Genomic DNA, 19,916 nt, shown 5'->3' with positions numbered 1-19,916 from the left:
ACGCAATCATCCGTAAATAAACCATCTCAATACACATAATAGCAAACCATACATCACCTAATCATAAATACTAGGCTATCAGCCCTAACACACACTCGTCTGCCATCACTCCGCATTTATACCAGTCACCAATACAATACAAAATGATAATAAACTCACCTGTTTCCAGCTCCAAAAATTAAATAGCCATCAACACCACATTTCAACCCTATAACATAGCATAACTTAAATACTAAGCCTTCAATACTTCCAACACTACACTTCACCCTCTTATACCACCATTTCTCCCACACCACATTTAAACTCTGTAACATATCATAATTTGCTCAATTTGCCATACACTCATATTCATCCTATTACCCATCATAATTACCTCCCGAAAACTCCATCTTCCACCGAACCAAAATTTACCAATAGCCAAATTACAACACTTATCCAACACCACATTTATCATCACTCCTCCAGCTCCAAATAACAACAAACTGCCATCCACCATAATTATACCACCACTTCTCCAACACCATCTTTCAACCCTTTAACATATCATAACTTGCATACCACTTCTCCATCACAACATTTCAGCCTCCACGCCCTTAATTACTTACTTACTCACTATATTATTGTTTTTTACTACTTTTAACCTAGCTCTCATCATATTGTCCGTATATCTTCTTCTATCTCTCCCTATGCTCAAACTCAAATTCTGTGCGAGGTACTCATAGGTTAACTTTGGTCTTACTTTTATATCCTGATCTTGTCTAACTACACCACTACACCCAGCTCTCTCGGCTTCTTGTTGCTCGTTCTCCTTTCCCTCAATACCCCTTTGTTCTTCAGCCTCTCTCCTGCATTGTCCGTCCACTGCTCTTTCCTTACCGTTGTTCGTACTTCCACTTAGCACCTCGCTCTGTCTCTCTTGACACTTTTCAGAACTACTTCCTATAATTACACTTACACTGTTACTTCTTGTATTTTGCCTATTCTCTCCACTACTCGCTGCACTGCTCCCTTCTTCTTCAGCCCGCTTTGCCTTCATCTCTAAGTCCATACTAATACTGATATCACTCCTCACTTTCCTACCTTTCGTTGCACTACTCACTTTTTCTTCGTCTTCTTTTATCCTCCTGTCTAAGTCAATCAGTCCATTTACAGTCCAAATTTTCTTCCAATTTCTGCCTGCTACCACTAGCTCTTGCCCTTTAATAGTCGCTCTCAAACCTTGATTTATTGCACGAAACTTATGTTTTCTAAGTATTTTCTCGTTCCTAATCGTCTCCCATCCAACGTCTCTCTTGATCCATATTTTCTCTCTCTGCATGTTACTCGCATTTCTTACCACAGCATCAGCCATCAACGTAGAAAACAGTTCTAGTTTGATAGGCCTTTTGCCCCTAATTTTTCCCACCCTCTGCACATCATCTATATCTACTTCACTAAAATTAAGTTTCAACTTCCCCTGTATTAAATCCACAACTTTGTAAGTTGTCAGTACTTTGTCTTCTCTCAACTCTTCAGGCACACCATAGATAAATAAGCACTTCTTTCTTCGATGTACAGTATTTGCTTCCACTTCTATTTTCAGCTTCAAGTTTTCCTTTTCTATTCGCCCTATTTCCTCCCTTAATGCTGCCACTTCTCCGGTGTTATGTCTCACTTGTACTGTTATGCCTTCCGTTTTCTCTCTTAACCATACCTCCATTCTTTCAAATTCCCTGGTTTGTTCCTTAATCATATTTTTAATTTGCTCAAAAGGGCCAACTTCTTCCACCGCCTCTTTTACAGCTCTTTTGAATGCGTCCATATTTTCCCTTTCTTCATTTCTACTAGGGGTCGGGCCTGGGTTCAATTCGACCCCCCCAATACATAGCAAAATTAAAATCACCGCCGCTGATAGCAATAATTCACCTTTTCTCTCCAAATCCATATAACACCTTCCTAATTTCATTTCTTCTTTCTTCATTCTTCTCTGCCATCCTCCTACCGTCGCCCTGTACTGCTCTAAACTAATCATAGTCGGCACACTTCTCCACAAACTTCCAGCTCTCGGCACTTTCACCCACACCTCCCACTCCCGGGACCCTCCGCTCAACGCGACCTCACTCGTCCGTGGCTTAGGCAAGACTGATTTGCTCTTACAGCTTTAGCTTTGGAAGCCTCCTCCCAGAACCTCCCCCCGCCCCCCCCCCTCCTCACCAAAAATGCCCTGACTATGGACTTGCTGCTATTTATTGCAGATATCACATTCTATAGCTTCATCGTTGTTGGTTAATTTTCTTTAAGCAAATAGTGCATTAATCGTCCGTAATCTCTCTTGTGGACGACATGGCTACCGCCGTCAATAAGCAGGTCACTTCCTTACGAGAAAGACCAGTACTAGCGTTCTGCAGTAATGTAAAGTGTTGGAATATTAGGCACAAATTATGTGCTCTATTACATTTACAGTCACCGACTAGTTTCTCAAACAGATGTTTCGATTTGTTTTTGAGTATTTAATTAACATTTTTTAGGTTGATGGAAGTGCGTGATGAAATATTTCAATCCCAAATAAAATATAGTACTCTCATATGTTTCGGAAAAGAGTACATTCTGAATAGAAATATATGGAAATTACGATTCAACTCGGTAATGTATGCGAAAGGTTCGAACCTATCTTGAAAAAAAATTCAAACATACTTGAGACACCGCCGTCTCGATTCTCTTATACTGCCTGCTCTATGCCACTAGTTTAACACAGGAAGGCGCGACTACCAGTATTTCTCCAAGTCGCCGTAAGAGTGCAGCAGTAGACGCACAATCTTCGCTATCAGTGTGGGTGTAGCACTGTGTTATTGGTGCTGTGAAAACCTGAGTTATTTCGTACAATGAGTAAACATGTCTGGTCACTTCCGTTCGTACAAGATATATTTTGTATAGAACTGTGAAATGAATTAATCATGTTATGCTTATAGATATATCAAAAGTGATTTTAATTTGTGGGTACTTGTTTCTTTCCATTCGCGCAAGGTATGTTTTCCGTAGAACTGAAACTTCAGATTCTTTCCCCGAAATATTCAACTGTTATGTACAATTTTGCCAATCTCGGCAATGTTGTTTGCAACCAGAAAAAGATACGACTTCATGTAATACCGTCTAGAAGGGAATTAAGCGAAAAGCGGCTGTCGGCTTTATCTAGGCAAGGACCTAATAAAGGAAGTAATTGGATATCCTCAGATTACTCTCGCATCTGTGCCTTTACACCTTATTTCAGAAGGGGATGGAGCCTCCGCGGTTCAGGCGGCAGCATGCCGGCCTCTCACCGCTGGGTTCTGTGGTTCAAATCCCGGTCACTTCATTGAGATTTGTGCTGGACAAAGCGGAGGCGGGACAGATTTTTCTCCGGATACCGTACTCCGGTTTTCCCTGTCATATTTCATTACAGCAACACTCTCGAATATCATTTCATTTAATCTCTCATTCATTAATCATTGCCCCGGAGCGACAGGCTTCGGCAGCCGGCACAGTTCGTTTCCTCGCTGCTAGATGGGGGCTTCATTCATTCCATTCCTGACCCGGTCGAATGACTGGAAACAGGCTGCGGATTTTTTTCCAGAAGGTGATTAAAGCCGAGGAGTATAGTGGATTCCTTATGATAAGAATTGTGACGGACAATCACAAAACGTCTTCATGTTTAGACATTTTGGACAATCTCAGATATCCAGACGATAATATTCCAATCAAACTAGAAAGAGGAAATCAAATCCTAATTTGCGGGTACAAGGTTCGTGTTGTTGAAGAGAGGATAGAGTGTGACATTTGTGTCAGCAACATCTCACTGCCTAGAGCTTCGACACCGCTAAATGGAACTGATTATGCATCAGGACAGAAGAGGAGTTCGATACCCAAAACCTAGTTTTGTTGCTCTGGTGAAGCATCTGCAGGAGTTCGTTTAAGCTGCTGTGCCCAATTGTCGAAGTCCTTCAAACGTACGAGCGTAATACGAGGACTTGCGACGTCTTCCCTTTCAGAATACCGGTTGAGTTGGCCGTGTGGTTAGGAGCGCGCAGCTATGACCTTGCATCCGGGAGATAGTGGTTCGAACCCCACTGTCGGCAGCCCTGAAGATGGTTTCCCGTTTTTTCCCATTTCCACACCAGGCAAATTCTGGGGATGTACCTTAATTAAGGCCACGACCGCTTCCTTCCCATTCCTACGCCTTTCCTATCCCATCATCGCCATAAGACCTATCTGTGTCGGTGCGACGTAAACAAAATAGCAAAAAAAAAACCTTTTCAGAATGTGCTTTATTACAGTGTGGGGTCAAAGAACATCAGCAAACCGTTAGTGATATTATCCTAACCAATTTCGTAAGACCTCTATTATTTGATATTGCGTTGGCAAGAACACAAGAAGTACTGTACCACTCCGAGCCTTCGTCCAGGAAAATCTTTAAATTGTGCATGAAGAGGCTAACTGCGACTTCATACAGGTGATATTGCCGATATTTAAAATTACTGATGTAATTTACGAGCTTCAGTGAACATATAACCATACTGCATAGTGTTTTGTAGGCTGTCGTCATTAGAATAAGTTTAGAACATTGTGCGTCCACGTCTGCCATCTAGCGGAGAAATTTTGTTGCAGCGTAGTCGCAAAAATGCTCGCATAGAGCAGGCAGTATAGGAGGATCGAGACGGCGGTGACTTGAGATCACGTAATATTATTTTTAACCAATAGATGGCAGAACAAATGCATAGCGTATCGCTCCACGCTTCATGTTCCTTATCGATTCCATGCTTATAACTGCTAAACTTGCATTGTTTTTACCTACTATTTTTCCTGAATGAATCGTTAAAATAGGTTATTGATGGATAACTGCTAAAAGTTTATACACGACTGTTTTTCTGATTTTGATAATTCGCGTTTATAAAGTTTGAATTGCCGCTAGCTACTACCGCGCACTCTACTGTCTATCTGTGGCATTTCGTATATTCCTTGGAATGACGAGTGACTGAGTTGAGAGGGGAGAGTGAGACACGTGTGGTGTGGATAGAACTGTCGTTGCGTTGTGTAATACTTTCGTGTGTCTGTTCGTCCTAGATTCGTGCAATTATTAACTGCTACTGCATTTTTATAAGTTGCAATCGTCAGTAATTGCTGGGTTGTTTTCACTTTATACTTAGTTTACGAGTGAAGTATTTCATATCTACATAACGGTGGAGTTAGCCATGGGAGATCGTGTTTATGCTGCCGAACGTATAATGAAGAAAAGAGTGAGGCGGGGGCGTGTGGAGTACTTTGTCAAATGGAAAGGCTGGAGTCAGAAGCATAGCACATGGGAACCAGAAGAGAACATTTTGGACAGAAGGCTTATCGACATTTTTGAACAAAGCCCACGTACGGACAAACGGGGACCGGGACGAAAAAAGGAACCAGCTCGTTATCAACCAGTGGTAACACCCGTTGAGGATTATGGCCAGTCATCCAGGGATATACATGTACCTGAAAATGAGAGTGAGGTTATAATGGAACCACCGCCTGAAAACCTTGACCAACATATAGAAGGTGCTCTGGATGATACCTGTGCAGCTTTGCCTGAACAAGATAAAGACAGCCTCGTTTCTGTAGACGATTCCCGTGCCACTCCTCCACCTCCGGACCTGGTACCTGCTGCATCTTTGCTACCAGAGGTAACAGATGCTGAGAACAGTAACAGCAGTGAAGATCGTCCCATTTTGCATTGTCGAGAGGCAGCAGGAACCAAACGTAAAGCTGAAGTCTTATCGAAAGAATCTGGCAAGATTGGTGTGACCATAACTACCAGCACTGCTACAACCGGTGGCAGTAGAGGTACCAGTCCTCCACCTTCAAAGTTGCCTCGTCTGGTACCCATCAAGACACCTACATCACCCCCATATAATCCATTGCCAGTCCATGGACGGCGTCCGTCATCCAGTAGTCATCGGTTATCTGTGGAAGGTGCCCAACCACAATTAGAAGTGCCTGCATCTTCAGCACCCGTTGTCACTCCGACAAGTCCTCGCGCCGTGAATTCGACTGAGAAGCGACCTGCAGCCTTGTTTCCTGTCACTACTCAAGCTTCGCAAGAACAAACTGCCACTAACATCGCTGCTACGGTTCCTTCTGTCGAGACAGCGGAGAGCAAGAATAATGATAACGGAGAGAGAGAATCTACTTCCGATGGATGTCAAAGTGACAGTAATGTTAACAACCTACTTGACACAGAAAACCTACCGCAATCTCGACTCACAGTACCATTACTGACCAGCCCCAGCTTGGAATATTGGTATAATCTAAATCCTGTGGCAGATAACATCTTTATTACTGATGTTACTGTCAACTTGCAGACTGTTACAATACGAGAATGCAAAACGGAGAAGGGCTTTTTTCGTGATCGGGATCACCGAGAACAAAGTGACATAAAATGACTATTCTCAACTAAATCAATACTTTACTGGCTGCTGGCAGCCTGTTGTTTGTGAATAGATTTTCAAGGACTAGGACTTCATATCATTACACTTTCAGAATTTTTAGTTCATATTGTGTTATGCTAGTATTGTTTCAGTATACTAGTTTGCTTCGAAATAATTGTGTAAACTATGTTTATTTTGTTTGTGTCACGTGACGGGAGTGACGCATTAATTTTTTTTCCAGAAGAGTACCTTCGTGCGAAATAAGCACATTCTGTCGGAAATGAAGTGAACCAACATCAATGAGATTCGAGCAGATGGAAATTATCAAAATAGTCTCTCGTGTGCTGTGCTAATAGTGTAATTCAGTAGTTTATTGTTCAGAGCTTTCGTCAATAACACGTAGATACAACGTTTAGTGTTATTCCTTAATAGAAGCGACGCTACTATTATAGTTTCAGTACAACTATAGTTTTTGTGACGTCGATTCGATTTACGTTTTGAAAGCGTGGTGCAAACTTTTGAACCTTTTGTGTCGACAATTCATTTTTCTTGTATCATAGCCGCTTACTAAAAGACTATCACCATGAATACTATGGCATTGATGCAGCGGAGGGCGAATGTAAGTATTAATTGGTAACATAATCTCTTCATTGCGCAATTTCTCAATGAAAGAATCACTTGACAGGTTGTCACTTAGTTATTTTAATTTCGCATGTATATGTTTGGAGTTAAAACGTAGTATTAAAACTCTCGAATGGTTGGTGCCACTTTTTCCCCCACCTTGGTTAGTCATCTCGAATAATGGTGATATTTAACCCAGATATGACCAAGGATTTTTTTGTAAATTCAAAAATAATGTTCATTGAATATAGTTCAGTATCAAAATTTATTAAACACTTTTAGCTCAGGAACTTGTCGTTTTGTTAAGACAGCGTGAAATTCGCGAAGATTGCTATTCAGATTTTTAAAAGTAATGTCTTAGGATTTCGCCACAAATGATCTTTGCTCCAATACGGCTGATGATGACCCCTAGATGGGTCGAAACTAGTACCGTATAATTTTGTAATTTTGTGAATATATTGTATTGAAAAGGTGGAAACATTTACGTTTTATTATTACTTATATATTATTCAAAAGTTCTTCTCGAAAATGGCGTGTTCATTAAGCTTTCTATTATACATGAACATTCTGGGCCCACCAACTCGCTTATTTTCAAGGTGGAAGCGACAGCACTCATTTTAATGTTTAATACGTCGTGCAGTCCTATAGGCTATCCTCACCTAACATCAATTAAATATAAATTCAGACTTTAACAAGAGAAGTCACATCGTATTAAAATAGAAAACAATAACACAATAATATAACCATGCACTGTTGAGCGCAACGGAACGAGCGGATGGAACAGCTCAGCACCGACGTTATAAGCTTTTTTTCCCACTTTCCACTATGATAACATGACCGGAGAACATACTAGGATACATCTCGGTGTCGAGGGGAAAGAGGCCTTGCTTGGCGCAGTAATGCTCGCCTAACTGTTAGAAGAGATTCAAAGCGTAACCACTGCATGGAGTGGTAACAGCCTCTCGCTCAGACTTGACGGTGGCAAACTGCTGCAATAGAGTACTCGCGACATGTCCAGGCAAAGAAACAAAAGTATTAAATATTAATGTTAAAGAATATTCGATTTTTATATTTTCAAACTGTTACCACTGGTAACAGTGGATGCTAGCACGCTTCGCCACTGCAGCCAGTTGATGCTGCTGAACAATATGCTTGGCAGCTATAGTGAACTAATTATGGCAAGTTGGATTACATGACTTTCTGCAGACGTAACCAAAGCAAATGAAGAAGACCATCAAGTTTGAGTAATGCATATTCCAGACTGGTGGAGTAGTCTGGATCATATATATAGGCTATTACCTATATTATTGCTGACACAATGTAGATTATGCCACTAGGAAGTGTGCGACTTTTAATATCGCACTGCATCAGAGGACTGTTGTTCTGGGTAATTCATCCATAAGCGGGCCGGGCATGGCGTGCCTCAGACGATGTAACAGAAGTTACACAAACAACATGGCGCTTATCGGATGACGTCTCAATCAGCTGCACAATTCTGCCATCGTACGAATATTGTTTGAAGACCACTGTTCTTGATAAAAACCATTGGTCTGGATAGGTTAGGTCCGACTAGAGACAAGACCATTGGTCTGGATAGGTGAGGTCCGGTTAGTGACAAGACCATTGGCCTGGGCCCCCCCAAGTTAGAGCCGCGAAGTGGCCTTAGGCCTCTTGTATCTCACGTTCTTCCCGGAGGTCACAGTATTTGAATAAACGTTCTAACAAGTACCCAGTGAAATGGTACTTCCTGTGCATTGAGGCGGGTAGGGATTCATGAACAGTCCGCCTCTTTCTCTCGATAGCGTTCGTGTGAAAGGCAAGATCTTCTCCAGCTAGGCGTTCCTGGTTCACTTCGTGGTCGAGTCCGCTCCTATCTCCGTCCGCATATTGGATAGAAAGATTTACCTTCAGATTGGAGAAAACCCTCGTCCTGGAGGCAGACACAAGCCCGCCAGCAGTCTGATAAGATTGTTGTCCCGGGTAATGTATGTTCCCTTACGACTTCCATCCATTGAAGTAGCACTGCAGTGAGATGCAACGGGCATGAGAAAGAACCTTTTGTTGTTTTCTCTCTCAACACCACCAAAAATCCACTGCTCTTCCACCCTACAGCCATGCCTATTCTTTCCTTATTTATGTTGAATTGCGTGTGGCCCAATTTTCACTAACTTCTTGGCAATAACTCGACTAGTCACACTCTGTCTTGGAACTGCATTTGAGCTCGTGCTCAATTAATGAGTTATGTGGCCAGTTTGATAATAATCAGTACGCAACAAATCTTATGTAACTGTTTTAGCGGATAACTTATACGAGCACTCGCTTTTCTGGCACGTGAACAACAACTTTGTTCGATAAAGTTTTACATTCAAAGTTTTTGCACATACGCCACAAGGAACAGAACCTTTAATTAGCCTATGGCTGATTAAAAAGTTGTTCAGGTTAGCTTCGTCAACACTCTAAAGACATCTTATAAATACTCAAAAAATTACATCCACCACAAGCCATTGCTACATTGAAAATACGTGCTTTTCTTATTTTCACCGAATATGGTAACCCTGTGGCCACTGATCATGCGACCTCTAGCAGGATTTAAGTTATCTAGACTTTGTCACAGGCTGATCGCAGCTGATTGGAACTGGTCAATAGGAGTAAAAATAACGATGGCAATTCCTTCTTTCATGCTGCCTTGCTTTCAGTTTTCCTCTATACATAAGTAAGAATACTTTTTCGGGCAGGATGGTGGGTTTCTAGCAAGCATAGAGGAAGGAAGGATCTCTCCTTTCTGCTACTTCAGGTATGTAAAATATTTCTTTTCAATCTTTACCGTAGGGCGTACCCTATCTCAAATTACCTGGGGGGTAAGAATAACAAGTCCAGTCACATGCGTGTTGTGGTACTTGTTGCATAAAAACATCAGGCAAGGGAGCGAAACGTCCCACAAATAACTTGTCAATTAATGAAGGTGTTTTAAATGTGACAACATTATAATGTATTGAACAGGTGGATTAAAATAAAAACTTTGTTATTACAAATAACACATTTTAATACGGATTAAAACATGAGATTAGTCACTTGCAAAAAAAAAAAAATCAGGCAAGAAACCGCGAGATCGATAACTAGTTCGAATAATCTGTAACTAACATGTTATAAGAATACAACATTCATACATTCACAAGAATGAATCAAGATGATATTCAGTACAGTTCTGAATGTTAATGTACTCGCCAATGTCGCCTGTGGAAGAAAGATAGGTTTCTCAATTCCCTCTATATCGTAGTCTCATCATCACTGTCGGATTACATAAAATCAATTTCATGGTCCGTATCGCACTTTAACAGATTCACAGCTAACTATTTTTTATTTTCCTCTTTGTCGATACATTAGTTGCTTAAGGCAACTTATTGGTTAAAAGTGGTATATGTTTCGTATATTAACAACATCTTCAGCCACATACAAAATACTCATGAGAAAATATATAAATTCTTTTTACAATTTTCTCATGAGTATTTTGTTTTTAATGTCTTCATTTAATCTTCTTATGCTATTTTTAAGGACACTTTCTCTCAAAGCATTGATACTTTGTCAATATATGAATTTTTTATCTAAACAGTGTTATGTGGCTGAAGATGTTAATAATATACGAAACATGTACCACTTTTAACCAATAAGTTGCCTTAAGCAACTAATGTATCGACTAGGTGGAAAATAAAAAATAGTTGTGAATCACTGTTGGAGTCGTTTACATTTATCACTATCCGTTAAATGGCATCGTCTGCTAACTGGTCTATATCCCACATTTGTTTTTCTTCCATCTCAATGACTTGTTTAATGCATGTTTCCCAACGTTGAGGGGTCACTAGTTCAATCCCTTCCAGCAGCACTTTTCTTACTTCCGCAAGGGTGAAAGTTTTGTTGTTCCTAGCCACATGGCCCTTAACTTGGCTCCACACACTTTCAATTGGATTTAAAGAACAATGGTATGGAGTGTCCTTAAAAGTTGCCTTCCCAATAGCAATGCAATATCATCTACTTGATATGCGCCACAGGAGTTCTTAATATGCTGTAGGATGACATTAAGAAATAGCAGCTACTAACCTTGTCACATTTTCAGGAGTACTACCAGGATCTGCATCACTAAACTTAAAAACAGTGAGAACACACTGTTCTCCACTTCTCAATGCTTCTCCTTTCGTATGCTTTATGTGAGAAGGGTCGCGCTCGCCCATCATCACTCCACACGGAACTTTAACAAAGGTTATATCAATGTAAATTAAAACAGTTAACTAAATCCTAAACATCAAGACAAGGACTGACTACCAACATAATTAATAATGATATATTACTAAATATTATCATGAAAGAAACTCTTAATAATGTGCAAAGTCACTAGCACGCTAATAACACTCGGAACACAGCAGTAAAAAGAAAGCACATGGGTTATATGTTTGCTAAATGAGCCGCTACTGAAGGTTATTTGAGATTGGGTATAATGATTCCCAGCACTGGCCCGCTTACGGAAAGATCACCCTGTTCAAAGAAGAAACTTAGACGTGAAAGATTTTGATTTTTTGCAATTCTTAAGTAATTTAAGTGAAGATATTTGCCAAGCGTTACGACTATTTTGCCATGTTAGGAATTTTTACGTCAGTACATCTCTTCAACTACAGACAACTGGAACTACCTTCACCAAACATGTCAGAAACAGAATTCTGTAACGGCAGCTTTATTGGCCATCATTGGTATTCATCTCCTGCATAGACTCTGTATCTACCACTATGAAGATTTTCAGTACCAAGATAATGCCTATAATGACATATGGTATAGACCTAATATGGACCTACCTCACCAAATCAGTTCTTGGTAGAAATTCAGTACGTGCAGCATAAGTTTTATAGCATCTTAAGGGATTTGAAATGTAGCAAATCTTATGTGTAATACCTTGCAGAAAAGAGATGCGTTCACTGCGTCAGCCAGGCACCCACCCGTCATCCCCTGGAAGTACATTATCTTTTATAACCCAATATAATTTATCACATGCCATTGTTGATTGCTCAAGCACGCTTTAGCATTTCCATTGGCTGAGATACAATCGGCTGACTTCATTTCCAGCAATCAAGTGAAATGCATTCCGTTACCAACTCGTGCACAATAAAAACACAACTAAATGCAATATGTAATAAAACAATGTACAATACATTGCGACTAGCAGGCATGATAAACTACTTCAGCTTTTTGAATGCGCTGCTTTCATCGTATGGAATGCTAGAGGCCTCACAGCCACTTCACAGCCCTAACCTGGGACCTTACGCCCCCAGACCCTCTTTGCTTAATCCCAGTCCAATGGTTTTGTCACTATCCTAACCTAACCATTCTGGACCAATGGTTTTGTCACTTGCTGGACCGAACCTATCCAGGCCAATGGCTTTGTTACTAGTTGTCACAAGTTCGCAAGTTCAAAGGTTGGCAGTCTCGTGCACTGCTCGATCACGTCCACGGCGAGAAGTCCTCAAGAAAGAAACAAATGACAGTGCAATTGCACGTAGATGTCTACGCTGAAAAAGTGCTGCAGTAACTGAATTTTTGCCCAAACCTTAGAGATCGAGCAGATCAAAGCATCATATCTTTAAATTCACCCCATCTAGGCCAACATACGAGCTTGTCAGATACTTTTTTTCATAGAACAACGAAGGCAAAAAAATGGTTCTTTCATCTACAAGGGCATATCAGACATTGTTTGAAGAGCTGCAGCGGAAGAGAAATGAGATACGGTTGGAATTCTATGCGACTGAAGCAAGGAATTCTTCAGAAAGGAAGGGTGTAGACTATGACCTGTGACACACGATGGCAAAATTCGTAGTACACAGATTCCATCATGTCTGCAAGAAGACGACTTTCCACATCTCGGATGAAGCCACTTGTGAATGTGAACTGTGCAGAAGAAGGTGCGGTCGGTACCATGCGCTATGGTGCCATTGGCTGCAACAAATGTTTATTAAATTAGCATAAAAACACATACTAACCACACAATATATTACAGCAGGTAATGATCATATCACATCACAAATTACCTACCGATGATATAAATTCACCATAGTTATCACAATGAACCATTAAAATGCTGGAAATTAACCTTTTAGTGTAAAGGTGAGGTCTTAAAGTTGCAGGCTGTTTTAATGGAAAATGTAGGCTTTCAGAAAAAAAGTAACTCGCTCCTCTGTTTTTAAAGATATGAGGGCAAAACTTAAATAGGGAGTGCAAAACATAATCATCTAAATTCAGGAAAACTTTCTGATTATTATGAAATTTATTCCTCACTTTATTAATTAATTTGTTCCAAGGTATCTGTGGAACAGCAGATGTGAAAGAAGGTGCGGGCTGGAATGGGTCTAACTACAAGTCCGAAAGATGAATTGAAAATTTAAATATAGGTTATATTTTCAATAGACAATTAAATTTAAGAAATTTTTACATAGAATTTGAAAACTTAACGAGTACAACAAGTCAACAGCTATCCAATAATCAGGTACAAGACCAGAAAAGCAAGGATTTAGAGACAAATTAAAGATCTGGGCTTCAAGCCCCACCTTTTACAATCTCTGAGCACTCAGCTCACAACCATAAATTACCAAAGGGCAGAAAACCCCTCATTACATGGAGCACTTGCTCCCATCTAGTAATGACAAGCCTCCTAGAGGCACCTTTCAAAATACCAGAAAGAGCTGACCCGCTCTCAGTCTTTCAAGCCTATTAAAGGCAATAACAGACTATTACACTTAACTGCCGTCAAGGCACAACTTATAATGGAACAGGGGTATCTCGTACCCAATCTACTGGGCCTTCGCAGGAAGGAAAACAAAACGGGTTAAGTTAATGGCCCAAAATACAAAGATGAATGGAGGCGAGTACTTGCACTTCTACATGAAAGCTTGTTAAAACCTAAGTGGCGCTAGGCCAATTCAACAGGGGCTATTTCCACACTAGGGAAGGTGACTCGTATAAGAAAATTTTAATACATTAGGAAGGAGAAGAAAATCGGTTATGAAAAAGTAGTCACCTCAGATCAAAATGAAGGGGAGCTCGAGAGGGTACAGCACACTCTATCCCCGATTTACAGTTAAAGTAACATGAAAATTTACATCGAAATGGTATAGGTTACATCAAAGACGGTTTCGTACCTTCCCCGAGGATTAAACTGCTGAGCTAGCAAGAAAATAAAGATGTTAAACGGCCATTACCTTTTTGAAGGGCTGCTGACTGAAGAAAGAGGCGCTTCCCGCCTCCTGCTATTCTTCCATACACTAAGCTAGATGTTGTACGAGTGGCGGAGAGACCAGAAAATCAGCAGCTTTTATACCCTTGCGGAAGATTCGAGACCTTTCATGAATAATTAAGACACACCCACATGCGTTTATTGGTCGGCTAAAAGTTACGATTCAAAAATGAAGAAGAAATTTGTGATTGGAGGGAAATTAATTACAGAAATTACTGATTGGGTAAATTCAAAACAGGCAGAAAGAAAGGATTAATATTGCCAACCCACCAACGAAAGAACAAAATTTAGTAAAGACAACAACTTATGAATACAAAATATCTTCAAGAAAAGTTCCTTCACTTCGCACCAGGGTGCATGATCATAGTTTTTGGTAGAGACATCTGTGAGAGAATGTCCACACTTCTTGATAATTAGTAAACAAAAACAATTCAAAATTAACACAGTGACATCTTCAGATAAACAGTTGAATTAATTCAGTTTAAAGTTCAGAGTTTCAGCTGTAGAGGAGTACTTTAAGGCGGAAAATTCAAATGTGCGGCGTATAGGTGTACCAACCGGTACATAATTAATTAAAATAATTTATTCAGAAAAATAAAAGTTGGAAAGTTTGATTATTCCTATTACCACATGCTTACAGATGGAGTAAACACAAACACATTGGAGGGCACACATACATAATACAAGAACGAAGAAATGCATTTTTTTTTTGTTCTAAAAATATTTGTAGGGGTGTCAAAAATCCCAAATTCTAAAATCTGCTATATTGTAAAAATATTTTACAGTGGCAATCGCACAAGTAGAGCCCGCGCAATCAAATAACAGCTCTGGGTGCATTTTATGGGAAACTTGAGCGCGAGTCTTTCCGCTGAGTTCCCAGGCCACACATACCCATCTCCAGAGCCAGAGCGTCAACCAGCTGCCGTCAGAGTACATGAGCTGTTGTTGAGGTTGGGCTAGCGTTTGCATATTTTGATCATAAAAGGAAATTGAGCAGCATTAACGCCTGTAATCAACGTTATGTTCACATCATACTATATTCCGTATAATGCAAAGAATATCCCCACAACTCCCATATATTTGCAAGTCCCTCGCTTGAACGGGCAATCGCTCATAGTCGCATTTCCTTTTTATATTGCACATAAGAGTGACGAATTGCTTAGAGCTTTAACCTGGTGTGATTCAATTCTCCTATAGCACAGTTGGTAATGCAGGTACAAAATTGTGAACATCTACATGCAACAGAAGTCTGGAATGTTAGTGACATCATATTTTGGAAAATTTGCTGTAGTAGGCAAGCGACGTCTATTATTATTATTATTATTTATCGATACGGCCACCTGTGGGCCACGTTTATACAATCTTCCTTCCGACGTCTATATTATGTCTAAGAAAACTTTCCAACTAAATGTTCATTCTTATTATTAATGTAGTAGTAGTAGTAGTAGTAGTAGTAGTAATAACCACTCCCGGGCGACTGGAATGGGACATTGATGATGATGAGTAGTAGTACTGTTATTTCATGGCAAATATACAGTATATTGAGATATTACCATAAAAATTTGAAATAAGGGTCACTAATGAAATGATCATCATATAGAAATCTTTGTTAAAAGAATATGTTGTTTATTTGTTCTTACATTTTACAAAAAACTCACCTGAAAGATAAATGGTCAGTTATAGCCAGTATGAATGTTAATGCAAACAGAACCCTCCTGTAACAATCATTTTACAAAGGTACAGTACGGCCTATACAGAGTAGCAAAGGAAAGAAAGTCTATCTAGTATAGGCTGCCATTCCCTACAGCTACAGTCGTCTTCCATTTTCAATTTATATTTTTGGTGGAGTGGTAAATTTTATTTCCCACTTAGCAAGGTCCATTCCTTAACGTCAAGCTAGGAACACGACAATTATATACCGGTTATGGTATTTCATTCAAATCCTGAATAACAACGAAACCTTATCACAAGAATTCTGTTGTTGCCTCTCTAACACTCATAATGTCAAGAACTAAGGCTGGAGTTCTTCAATCCCAGCCATGTCAACTGCACTTTCACTATCCAAGCCACTGCTTGACGAATCATCCTCACTGCTGCTACTGCTAGTCACATTAATTGCTGGACGCTCAATTTCAGGTCCAAGAAGGTCTTCTAACTGTTTATAGGCTATTGTTCCTCAATGACTCCGACATGGTCATACTGAACCCCACTCTTCCGCACCAATTTCAGAAAATCTCTGAACGCAAAGATTTCTAACATCAACCAGCTTGAAGGTTGTGTTTCGCTGTGCCACTCATTGTTTCACTTCACCCTATATTATTATTATTATTATTATTATTTTTTTTTTTCAATGCCGTTCAAGTCTGGATGATAAGCCGTGAAACGAAGAACAGTGTGCCCATATTCACGTAAAAGACGGTCCAGAATATAGCTCTTAGTTCGAGGCTTATTGATTTTTATAAGTTCATAAAGTTCAGTCTTGAACATATAATCTCCATAAGGTATGTTGTGCTCTGTTAGCCACTTCTGCATTTCCTGTTTGCTAGCATTAGAAGTACAGCATTTATCATACTGAACGTTGTGATAGGATGCATCGTCTATCACAAGAACAGATTTTGGAGGCAAGTTTGACAAAAGCATTTCTTTCACCCATTTCATGTAATTCGTGGCATCCATTTCTCAATGTTAATCGTCAGATGTCTGATTTGATTTAAATATCAAGAGGGCATTCGGAATAAAACCCAGCTCATAGCCTGCATGAACAATAATAAGGCGCCTTTGGTGTTATGTGGGAGCTCTTAATGTAGGTTTCATCACTGTAAAATATAGGGCATCCCTCCTGACGATACCCAGTAACAGAATGCAAAAATGTGATTCAAGCACTGCAAATATTATTACGCTCAATTAGCAAACACCTGTTAGTTTCTACCCTTTTCCACCAAAATCCGAGTTCTTTGAAATTTTTTCGCAAACTACTGCTTTGCCCCTTGTAGTGTATACTTTTTTTAAAGTTTTGCCAACACAGATTTCACAGTCGGAATTTCTTTCTCAGTTATACAGTATATAGTATTCATCGATTGTCCTTCAAATAACGCACATGTAAAAATAATCTAATCCAGTGCACGGACGCTTGTTTTCTTTATTCTTGCGAGGCGTATTGAACGATGTCAATGTTCCTGCCTGGACCTGTAGCAATTGTTTCTTCACGGACTTCACGGTGCAGGCACTTACACAAATTGCAGCACACACACGCTCCTGCACTTTTTTGGCTGGAATAATATATTTGTTTTCATCGGCTTCTTTCTGCATGAACTGTAACACGTTAGACACTATTTCTCTACCCTGAGAACCAAGAGTTTTTCTGTACAGTTGTGAAAGGACGGGAGGCATATTGTTATCACTACTATTTCGCACAAGTCAACATGTAGCTTTCAGTCACAACACAAAGCGCACTGTTAAGGGGACATGTTATCGCCAAACTTGCCACAGATTAACTAACTATTGCACACCCAACCGCGCGCACCTCTGATCCAAGTAAGGTGTGCAGAGATGTGTTGGTGCATTGGAGATGAAGGATCGCTGGCTAGCAGGCAGAATAAAAGCAGAGCTGTTGTTTAACTGCGCAGGCTTTAAATACAATTAAATGACAGTGAAAATATAGCCATATAGTAGTGATGGGCAGTCTGAGACGAGGTCTCGAGATTTCTCGAGACTAGCGCAGCCACTATTTCTCGTATATGGAAAAGAAAGGATTCCACCTGATTAATACAATTTGTTATACTTGTAGTTCTTACAGTACTGGTTTCGGCCTATTTGGCCATCATCAGCTGGCTAATGTTGATGTTTTGCGTGAATTATGTTACATTGACTGAAAGGAGATGCCATCTTTGATTGGCATATCCAGATATGTCTAATGAGCCATATAAGTTATGATTAGTTAACATTAGCCTGCTGATGATGGCCAAATAGGCCGAAACCGGTACTGTAAGAACTACAAGTATAATAAATTGTATTGATCAGGTGGAATCCTTCCTATCCCATATATGTGTAATCTATCAATACAGACATGAAGCTCATAAATAAAGGCACTGTTTCTTGCGAGAAATTTCGAGAGATCTCGAGGGCGCTGTCCCCTCACTGTGTGGCGAGCACTGTGTCGTAGGCCTACAGGTAGACGGAGCTGAATGTTGTTTGTGCCGAGTATGCGAATAGCAAACCACGCGCCTTCTCCATTCCGTAAATACGTGTCAACAAGCGACTAGGGCGTTCATTTCTTTCATTTCTACCGAGGTCTGTTTTTATGCAGTATAACATAATTATAAAGGATACACATTCTGGCATTATATGCAGCGGTCCTCCTCTGCGAACCATGTAACCTTGCCGCGGTGGGGAGGCTTGCGTGTCCCAATGATGCAGATAGCCGAGCCGCAGGTGCAACCATATCGGATGGGTATCTGTTGAGAGACCAGACTAACGAATGGTTCATCGAAAGTGGGGTAGCAGCCTTTCGGTAGTTGCAAGGGCGGCAGTCTAGATGATTGACTGATACCTTGTAATAATACTCAACATGGCTTAGCTGTGTTGATACTGCTACACGGCTGAAAGCAACGGGAAACTACAGCCGTAATTACCTCCCGAGGACATGCAGCTCTCTCTGTATGAATGATGTACTGATGATGGCTTCCCCCCGGGTAAAATATTCCGGAGGTAAACTAGTCCCCCATTCGGATCTCCGGGTGGGGACTACACAAGAGGGGGCGATCATCAGGAAGATGGATACGGACATTCTGCGAGTCGGAGCGTGGAATGTTAGAAGTTTGAATCGTTGTGGTAGGTTAGAGAATCTGAAAAGGGAGATGGATAGGCTAAAGTTAGATGTAGTTGGTATAAGTGAAGTACGTTGGCAGGAAGAACGGATTTTTGGTCAGGCGACTACTGAATTATCAACACAAAATCAAACAGGGGAAATGCAGGAGTTGGTTTAATAATGAATAAGAAAATAGGGCAGCGGGTAAGCTACTACGGCCAGCATAGTGAAAGAATTATTGTCGTCAAGATACACCAAACCAATGCCCACCACGATAGTGCAGGTCTATATGCCTACTAGTTCAGCGGATGATGAAGAAATCGAAAGAATATATGAGGAGATAGAAGATGTAATACAATATGTAAAAGGTGACGAGAATCTAATTCTGATGGGAGACTGGAATGCAGTGGTAGGCCAAGGAAGAGAAGGTAGTACAGTAGGAGAATTTGGATTGGGACAAAGGAACGAAAGAGGAAGTCGGCTGGTTGAATTCTGCACTGATCATAATTTAGTCCTTGCCAATACTTGGTTCAAACACCACAAACAACGGCTATATATGTGGACGAGACCTGGAGACACTGGAAGGTATCAAATAGACTTCATTATGATTAGGCAGAGATTCAGAAACCAGGTGTTGGATTGCAAAACTTTCCCAGGAGCAGACGTGGACTCTGACCACAACTTGTTGGTCATGAAATGCCATCTGAAGTTGAAGAAATTGAAGAAAGGAAAGAATGCAAAAAGATGGGATCTAGACAAGTTGAAAGAAAATAGTGTGAGGGATTGTTTCAAGGAACATGTTGCACAA

The 19,916-nt window shown here is 40.4% G+C and overlaps 1 protein-coding gene across 2 annotated transcripts in view; it reads left to right on the top strand.

Annotated features, from left to right (window-relative positions):
* Positions 1-4,995: 4,995 nt before the first annotated feature.
* Sf3b6 (splicing factor 3b subunit 6) overlaps positions 4,996-19,916 on the top strand; it is a 75,989-nt gene continuing 61,068 nt past the window's right edge. Inside the window, exon 1 of one of the 2 annotated variants that reach the window (XM_067153026.2) lies at positions 4,996-7,029. In XM_067153026.2, the coding sequence (XP_067009127.1) occupies positions 5,205-6,425 (1,221 nt within the window). In that variant the 5' untranslated portion in view covers positions 4,996-5,204 and the 3' untranslated portion in view covers positions 6,426-7,029. The remainder of the gene's footprint in view (positions 7,030-19,916) is intronic. The other variant, XM_067153027.2, reaches the window with a different exon arrangement.

Source organism: Anabrus simplex, chromosome 8 (assembly GCF_040414725.1).
Source record: "Anabrus simplex isolate iqAnaSimp1 chromosome 8, ASM4041472v1, whole genome shotgun sequence".
Lineage (NCBI taxonomy): Eukaryota > Metazoa > Arthropoda > Insecta > Orthoptera > Tettigoniidae > Anabrus > Anabrus simplex.
Note: the sequence above shows the minus strand (reverse complement) of the source record. Positions and strands in the feature narration are given on the sequence as shown.